This window comes from Sciurus vulgaris (assembly GCF_902686455.1).
Source record: "Sciurus vulgaris genome assembly, chromosome: 9".
In the NCBI taxonomy this organism is placed as follows: domain Eukaryota; kingdom Metazoa; phylum Chordata; class Mammalia; order Rodentia; family Sciuridae; genus Sciurus; species Sciurus vulgaris.
This window is the reverse complement of record NC_136469.1, coordinates 1,926,891-1,936,392: the sequence shown is the minus strand read 5'-3', so window position 1 is coordinate 1,936,392 and position 9,502 is coordinate 1,926,891. Positions and strand designations below refer to the sequence as shown.

At 46.0% G+C, this 9,502-nt stretch overlaps 1 protein-coding gene across 2 annotated transcripts in view; it reads right to left on the bottom strand.

Moving 5' to 3' along the window:
• Positions 1-1,943: 1,943 nt before the first annotated feature.
• Positions 1,944-9,502, bottom strand: part of USP53 (ubiquitin specific peptidase 53) — a 43,894-nt gene continuing 36,335 nt past the window's right edge. For both annotated transcript variants that reach the window (XM_079152899.1, XM_079152900.1), the window contains exons 14-15: positions 9,040-9,136; positions 1,944-7,587 (exon numbers count right to left, since the gene is read on the bottom strand). In XM_079152899.1, the coding sequence (XP_079009025.1) occupies positions 6,714-7,587; positions 9,040-9,136 (971 nt within the window). In that variant the 3' untranslated portion in view covers positions 1,944-6,713. The remainder of the gene's footprint in view (positions 7,588-9,039; positions 9,137-9,502) is intronic.

Genomic DNA, 9,502 nt, shown 5'->3' with positions numbered 1-9,502 from the left:
GGTGGCCTGTAATCAGATGGCTTCGGGTGGCGCTGAGTCTGTAAGGGCGACCCGAGCTTCCAGCAGGCGATCCCGGCGGGGACCCTTCGATCCGCCAGGCACCGCTTGAGCCGCCTCGGAGATGAGGGCGCGAGGCCCGGCGGGCGCCGACTCGAGACCCTCGCGGCGCTCGCGGGGTAATATGGCGACCGGTCGGCGCCCGGGCGTGCAACCCGCGAGGAAACGCGACGGCAGGAACGCAGCTTCCGGCGCGGTGTGCGCACTTCCGTCTTGAAAGCGGAACGCTGGGCTGCGCGCGCGAGCTGCAGCAGGGAGGAAGTAGGGAGGCGGCCCGCTTCCGCTTCCGGGCGAGGCCGCGGCGCCTGCCGGCAGTCACGGAGGCTGCGGCAGGGGGGCCAGGCCGGGGCGCCGGGGCGGGGCGCTGTGGTGCGATCCCGCAGCGTCCGGCTTCCCGAGCAGTCGCGTAGACAGGGCAGCTCCCGGAGCTCGCGGCGGGATGGAGGCGCGCGCGGCGGACGGCGGCCCTGGGCGGCGCGGGCCCGGGGCCCCACAGGCGGGGACCAACGGGCTGCCGAAGCACTCGTACTGGCTGGACCTCTGGCTCTTCGTGCTCTTCGACGTGGTGCTGTTCCTCTTCGTGTACCTCTTGCCCTGGTGAGCCCCGCGGCGGGCCGGGCCGGGCCGGGCGGAGGGCGTCCCTAGAAGGGCGGCGGGGACGGCAGCTCGGTTACCTGCCCCTGCGGAGGAGGAGGTCGTGCACGGCTGGGCCACTGCCTTGGCGGCACATGGGGTCACACATCATTCGGGGTGCAGCTGATGCTGCCGAGTGATTTGAGGGCGAGTTGCAGCAGGTTCAAGTGCGCCACGCAGCACATCGTTACCTGTCGCTCCGTGACCGTGAGCAGGTCCTGCAGGGACTCGAACCAACACGTCCAAACCGAACGGCTGAGACCTTTGTAGGCAAATGCGCTGATCTCTGAGCATGCCCGTTTCTGTGAGCTCAGCCTCGTCCACCCCATCACTGCTCCCGGAGACCCGGGGCTCCGACTTCCTCCTGCCCTGCCCCGCATGTCCTGGGACACGGCCTGCAGTCAAGACGTTCTTTAGAATTCTCTTGCAAAATCCATGCCCTCGGTTTTCATTGCCACTCTGAAAAGACAGTTCTGGCAGGGGATAAAATAAAGGAGCTTATAGGGGAGAAACAGCAGAGCCAGAAGAGGGACAGATGACGATAAAGGGCAGGTTTTGGAGAGAAGCAGGGAGATGGAGGGCCCTCTGGAGGGAAGCCCTGTGGAAGTGGCACCGATATTGGCAGATTATTCATTTCCTGTAATCAGCCTTTAGCCATGGTGCTGAGGGCTGTTCCTATCTTTCCCCAACCCTGTTCCTCAGTTTTGGCAAACGTGGGTGTCTTGGACTTCAGTGTCTGGTTTCTTGGGTGGTGTGGCAGAGATGAAGGCAGAGGGTTGACTGGGATGAATGGTAACAGGGTCTTTCTATAAAATCCTCCTCCACAGGCATTTAGGAATTCCCGTTTAGGTTTCCATCCCCTTCTCACCCCATTTTTAGTAGAGACCAATAACCAGGACAGTGACTTTTGTTTGTTTGTTTTAGTATTTTTTAGTCGTAGATGGACACAATCTTTCTTATTTTTATATGGTGCTGAGGATGGAACCCAGCACCAAGTGCTCTACCACTGAGCTACAGTCCAGCCCCCTGTTTATTTTGATTTTTGTTTTTAATAATGACCAGAATTCTCAGCTCTGGGTGGAAAATGGAGCTTGAACATTTTTTCTACACCATTTTTTAAAAAATTATCAATATGTAAATCATTTTAGGATTAAGACAGGAGACTAAAACAATTACGATTTTCAGAGGTTGGCATAAGTGTTAAAATGGGTAGAAGAAATGTCCTTGACAAATATTTGGATTTTACAGATGGGTTTGCTGACATTGCAAGACCACTGGATTCTGGAGTGAATTCTGAAAATGACTACAGTCTTCTTGAACAAAGAAGATAGGATTGTGCAGCTGCAGAATTTCAAACCTCTGAGGGACCATCCTTTCATTTTACATGTTCTTTTAACTCATTTGGGGAACTACTAAATAAGTAGTGAGCTCATTCATAGCTAAGTTCTTAAAACTAAATCCAGTATTTCACATTTTAAACTCAAACACCTAATGGCTTTATAGGGGCTGGTATAGAAGTGTTTGTACTTTCAAAGCTTAGCATATTCACCCAGAATACAGTAATGTCTTTAATATTGTAAGGGTTGGTCTGTGTTTAATTCAGTCACATAATGCAGTTTATAACTAGGTGAGGTGAGGTGAGGTGTTTGTAAATTGAAGTTATTTAGAAGTGCGAGAAGGACTTTGAGAGAAGGACTAGTGTTCTTAGATTGTGTAGAGGCTCTAACTAACACAAGCTGTCCAGAAAAGAGTTCATAATGTATTGGCTCCAAATATGCTTAGTTTTTAAATAGTCTTTCATGACCTTTGAAAAGCTGCATTCTGGTCAGCAGGTCCATGGTCACAAAGGGCGTAACATCTGATAGTAGAAAGCCTGCCTGCACGCCCTCAAGTAGCCGTGTGTTTCGAGCCTGTTTCCTTTTCATTATTGTATTAGGTAATCTTGCTTCCAAAACATCTGGTTTTATGCTTGTTACTTACTTAAATACATCTGCAAACTCAGTGTGATATTTACTCATTCTGCAGAGCCCTCATCATTGGCTGGCAGCATTTTAGACACAGCAGTGAACCAAACAAAAATTCTTGCCTTGCAGTTTGCTCTTTCATTGCTATTCTTTAAAAAAAAATCTAATTATTATCAAGCACAAATCTAATTGTTATTTAAATCAAGTTATGTTATTGATGTAGGGGTGCTCAGCGGGCATTTGATCTGAAAGGCCACACTCAAAGCAGCTGCTCTGTGCACCTTGGAAGCTCTTTAGGTAGCCCTTAAAGCTTTATGCTGTGGATGCCAGAAATTGGCTGGTCCTTGAAATCAGTGGCATTTGACATATGTGAACTATGTAAAGCATTCCCCTCCCTCTTGGACAAGGCACAAGATCCAGGGAACTCTCCATCCTCTGCCTTTCATAAGGGTGCTTAGGGTTAGGGTCCGGCCTAGAGTGCCCTTGGATGATTTCCATAGGCCTGGTGATTCTTGTCATGCCTTCAGGGTGTTGTTGCTCTGCATAAAGAGAACATTCTGTGGAGGTGTGGTTGAAGCATCAAGAGGAACAAAGTGGGATTTCTCCAAGTTTACCAAATGATTATGACCTGCTTTTCTGCTGCTAACAATTTCGTCTAATAAACATTTATTTACATAGCTGAATTTGGCTTATTATATCAGATTATCTGGTGGTAAGGTTGTAAACAGCTCACTATTAGAACACAAAGTCTTGTAACCATGGTCTGTACCAGCTTTCTGAGCCTGAAATCAACCTACTTCCACAGCTGTCACTGCTCTGGAAATTTCTAGCACAGCCACAATGTAGAAGTCTTAATGTGATGGCTATCTTCTGTGTGTCGGTGTGAACTAAGGATCCAAGAAAGCTGGTGAGACATTGTTCCTGAGTGCTTCTCTAGAGTAGCGTTTGAACCAGTAGACTGAGCAAAGAAATTTCCTCCCAGCGTACAGGGCATCATCCAATCCCCTATATCCTGTTAGTTTTCTCTGGAAAAACTTCACTAACATGATGATACACTACATGACTATATATGGTGGCAGTGTGAGACTGAATCTTTTTTTGCTCAGATGAACGAGAAATGCACCCACCACCAAACTGCCATTTTTAGTAAACTGCTCAGTGCTACACTTTGAAGGCTTTTGATGTGTATAAATGGGACACTAAAAAGTCGGAAACTTGCTATAACAAAAAGACATCAAGAATCACCAATGTGATTTTAATTGTAAAAATTCATTTATAAATTCACACGTTTGATTTCATGTAAGTAAAAATGAGGTTCAAAGTACCACTTGAAATGAATTGGCTTAGCGTAAAGAACAGTTTTAAGGGGGTCTGTTAACCTGAAACAGCATATAAAGAGCACCAAATACCCTGACCCCAAAAGGTATGGAGTTGAATTTGGAAACCGAAGATATCTGTGGTCAGTGAGGTGGTACTCAAAGACAAGGTAAACTGGGGGCACTGGGCCAAGTCTGGCTCACTGCCTGTTTTTATGATGAAGGCCTCTAAGCTAAGAATGGTTTTTACATTTCAAAGGACTGAAAGGAATCAGCCTTTCACAGAAAAATCACAGCAACCCAATTTCAGTGTTGGGGCTCATTGGAGCAGCACGTCCCTTCCCTGTTTGTGTCTGTGGTCGCTGTCACTGCAGAGGCAGGGCTGAGCAGTGGAACCCACTGGTGCACAAAGCCTTCATCCTAGGAAGCCTGCCAGTCCCTCTGGCGTGTACTCTAGATGTGACGGGTTTTAGCCAGGAACACCTGGGAGGACGTGATCAGTGATTCCAAGCATGTCTGAGCTTTAAATTGACTTCCATTTCCCATAAACCACCCACATGGGGGAGGGACACAATTCACCAAAGCAAAGTCCAACCATGTTGAATTAAACTTTTATCTTAAAAACTTTTGAACCAAAAGAAACTGATTTCACATGAAAATATAATTCTGAAGACAAGTATTTTAAGCATTTCAATAATGCTTGTCTGTATTACAAAGTTACAAGCTTATAACATGGAAATATCTATAAAAATAACAGGCCCCCAGAAGTAGAAATTTTACATGTGAATGATTAGTTGGTAAGTATGGACTGAATCTACCTGGAGTGCTGAATCAACAAAACCAAACGGGTTCTGGTTTGTTTAGTACTAAATTACATAGGAGGTTTCTTAACTGAACAGTACATTAAAAGGCAAAAATGGACATTGCTATTTAATGTTTGCAACTAAATAGGGTTGAAAAGGTAGATTTATGAAACTGTTATTAAATACAGAAATTAGATTAAATGTTTCAGTTTAATATATTCCCAACTGGACATCTTGACCAAATAGAAGTTAAAATGTGCCCACACGAAGCTTTTGAAAGCTCTTAAAAAATACTTGAAGCTCCCTCTTCTAGTATTTTACAATGTTATCAAAGCAGCAATGAAAACATTGATATTTCAAATATAATTCTATAAACCTTACATTATTTACAAAGCTACCATTATAAAAACTTAAAAACAAGTTTTCTTAAAAGATAAAAATTTAGTTGATATTCAAGTATTTCTAAATTGAGAGCATATAAAAAGATAACTTACAGGTAGGAAAAGCTAGTAAGTTCTCTACAGGCAGAAGATAGTCTGGCCAAATTCTGACAAATTCTGAGGTTACCTTTCATAATCATATTCTGTTATCTGAAAGTCTTCATTTTTAACCACTTACATTTTGGAATAATTTGCCACAATTTATGGAATTGGTCAAGATTAAATTTACTAGTATATTATAAAGTTATGAAGTTTTTCATTTAGGAATGTAAAGAAAACTTTCATTCTATAATTCTATATTCTCTGGACAGACACTATAAAACTATTCTATGTCCCAATTAGGTTATCAGCTTAGTATAAAATAAACTGACAACTAATGAGATAAGGCAGTTAAAGGAAGTTGTTTTTGCTCCTAAGTTCATCATATAAAAATCCCTTTACTTTTTAAAGAAAGCACTCTCCATAAAGGTAGTGAGGGTAAAACTATTGGTGGAAGAAAAAATTGGAAGGCTGCCCTAATTAGTTACACATTTCTTAAAATTAAACCCTCTCTATGAAAGGCAGGAAGTTCATCTGAAGTCTATAGAGTAAAATGAATAGACTCAGGAACAAGTAAGAAGGGAGCAGAGGAAACAGGCAGTTTGACCGTTCCAGTTAAGAAGACTCAAGGTTGAGTCCTAACACTGGTTATTAGCAGCCCAAAGCATTTCACATAAAATTAGAAAAAAAAGATGTAACAAAATAAATAAATATACTAAAATTTACATAATTTGACTTCTCATCTTGCTAAAGCAGTATTTATGAACACATACAATAGTTAAAAGTCTATTTACTTTAACCAGCTAACTCTGAAGATAAAAGTTCTAGGAGTGAAATTAGTTCTCACCTTGAAATTTTAAAAATCGTTAATCATTAAGGCATCTTCCCCAAAATGCTATAAAACTCATGGTCGATTTTTCTTAAAGACACTTGAAGGGCGCAGGTGTGGCAGAAGTCGGGGACAGACTCCATCAAAAAGTGTCTTCAAAAGGCAGACGCTGCTTTGACTAGACCCATAGGCTGTGGGCAGGTGATGTGCAGTTTACACGAGAACTGACCAGTGTGATACTCACAGGTCTACCAGCCAGATAAGAGGGGGACAAATTTAATTTTCATTCAACTGTTACATACGGCAAATAATATTATATACTCCCTGACTTTCTGCTTTTCAAGGTATGCCAAGATATTCAAAGTGAACTTCCGAAATATCCAATAAATTGATCATCACAGAGCAAAACATTGTAACGTTATAGTTCTACTCATTTATGTGTGCGCACGCACGTGCGAGTGTGTGTGTGTGTGTGTGTATCTGATTTTTACAATGCCAGGGGTCTAATTTTATTGGTCACTAGGTTTGGTCAGTAGGAATCTTAAGGGCCTCTGCGGATAAGCTGGCAGGCTCCATCATCTGCCTGCTACAGTGCATGCTGGGCTTGTGGGAGGGCAGCGTGGCCAGGGCCATCAGGTGAAAGGCCCTACGCCTCCACCGCTCTGAGGTGGTAAAGGGCTGTGACAAGAGCCACTGTTCTCTGGAAAGCAGAGCTTGGGCCTCTGATGGTATTTCAGTCTGTATGTATCCGTCATGCAGCTGTCAACTGAAAAATAGGTAGTGAATGAGACCGTCTCACTTGGGCACGGAGAACTGGAGTCCCGTTCTGGCTGGCAGGGTGCCTCGGTGACTGCAGCCGAGTGTGCCTGAAACCCACAAGCTGCAGCGCTGAAGAGGCGGGGGGCTCTGCTGCCTGTGCACTGCTTCACTCGAAGGCTTTCTTTGCATCTCTGGTGGTTTGCACACGCACCGAATTCTGAACCTAGCTCTGACGCTGCAGTTGGCCTGGTGGAACTGCTGAACACCTTGGTAAGTCTGACATCGGGCACAGAGTCACTTTTCTCTGACGGTGGCACGCTAGTAACAGCATATTTCTTTGGTGGCAAGGGTGGTGGCGTAAGTTGACAAAGAAGTTCTGGCACTTGGCGCCCATCAGATCTGCAGGCTGGCTGAATCACATGTCCCCTGGAGGGAGAGTTCTCATAGCAGCATGGCGCTGTCATGGTCTGCTGCGGAACAGCCCTGGGACGTGAAGAACGGGGTGAAGACGGGGAAGTCATTGCATTACTGTTCACTGTCTTTCCAGGTGAACTGTCACCGAGGTGAAAAGGCACAGCTGCCCTCTCGGAATGGTCTCTACTGAGCCACGCAGAGAATCTGTCTCCGTTTGCTCTTCCAGATTCCTGCTGACCTGACTGATGGGTATGCTCCCTTGCAGTACCATCCTTGAGTATTTGGGGGCCAGGTGAAGGCAGGCAGTTTCCACTGGTTTCACGGGCATGTGGCCTAAAATACGAAGAGAAAAGCAAAGCTAAAACACGGTATGCAGTAGGTGAAACCAGTGGATAAACATGTCTCTGGATTTCACCAACACATGTTTTGTTTTATATTACTTTCTGCAGCACAATAGAAATGGGAAATATTGTGCCACCCAGAATATGCTAATGCTCACCAGAAACCTTCCTCACTACCAGATTCATATTTCTTCTATTCTCTCCCTTTTTCTGTAGTGCCAGAACGGAGCCCAGGGCCCTATGCAGGTACTCTGCCGCTGAGCTGCACCCCCACCTACAAATCCCATTTCTCACACTTAGAAACGTACTTTAAAGCTCATTTCACTGAAATCACATTTACCAGTGATGAAATACAGTACAGAACTTATGGAAAATGCTACAAGCAGACAAGTCCATACTCTAAAGCGTTCTCACTCACTTTCCAACACTGAAAGGCAACGGGGCTGAAGATGTTTAAAATCTGACACATGACCCTGTAAGGACGGTGCATGATTTTAAATAGTGAACCAAAATCATCTCTGATGAGGTAATAACTAATTCCTAAGGTGAAGATGAATCATGTGTTGCACATTATTTTTTCTTGACTTTTTCTCCTGTGACTGCACAGAACTGAAGTGGAGTGGAGCCGTTTGCCAGGCAGATGGGTCATCAGATCTCAGCTCCACTGCTTTGAGCATATCACTTCATCTTGCCTCACATTTTCTCACTTGTAAGATATAGCAGTTCCCCCCTTACCCACAGTTTCAGCTGCCCATGGTTGACTGCAGTCTGAAAATACTGACTGGAAAATTCCTGAAATAAATGACTTGTAAGTTCTACACCGCACACCCCCGTCTAAGCAGCGTGAGGACCCCCAGGCTGCCCTGCCCAGGCACAGCATCAGCCTCTGTCCAGTCCGCCGCGTCCCTCAGATCTGCCTCAGTGCAGGTGGCCCCTGCAGCACAGCAGGGATCCACCCAGGCATGCCAAAGCAGCAGCGAGGCGCTGCCTGAAGGTCGCAGGGACAACAGTGAAGGACGTCAAGGAAATCAGTCTGAGGTGGCTAGGTTCTACAGGAGACTCCTGTCTAAAGCTGGAAGAGGGAGAACAAAGCCATGCAAGCTTCACCGTCACATCTCAGACTGCAGAAGTCCCTGCACAGGGTGCGGGTGCCAGAGAAACAGTGCACAGAGGGCTTGGGCACTGGGTGGGATCCTGTTCCCTCCTGCCCTGCGTGAGGGGCCCCCGTGCCCCTCCTCACAGGACCACCCTGTCAGAACAGTGATGTGCTGCTCCTGGCACCCTGCGGGCCCGCTGCCTGTGGGCGCACGTCCTACGGTGATCCTCACGGGACAGACACTCTTCCCAGGAGAGTACGACGGATTTGGGCCCTCCTGATACGTAGGGTTCCCCACACACAGGCAGTCGGGAAGGAAGGTCCTGGACTCCCACATGCCACCATTACCTTTTCACCAAATGACTTTTTACTTGCAGATGTGACTCTGGTTGGAGCTCAGGGGATCCACAGCCTGCTTCCAAGTCCCTATATCGTCTTCTAAAATCTGGGTTGAGGGAAAAAGAAGAGGAAGACAGAGTTGTTCAAATGATGCTGCAGAACTCATCCCATGTATATTTACATGAAGGTTTTCCGTGTACACGCAATTCTCTTCCAATTAAAGAACAGACAAAATGAGTTCTTGGAGACTTCGCTGAAAACATCACCCCTATCTGAACTACCCACTTTTGGCGATACTGATGCTTCTTGCGCTGGAGGGCATTCCTGCTGGGTCCTGTGGCCCGTGTTCCCTCACAGTCTTCACTGAGAAAGCACTTCCCGCCAGCTTGCCTCGCTGTCACCAAAACGCCCACCAAGAGCAGCATAGGAGGAGAGGCTTATGACATTCAGTTCATCCTCAGCCAAGTGCAGT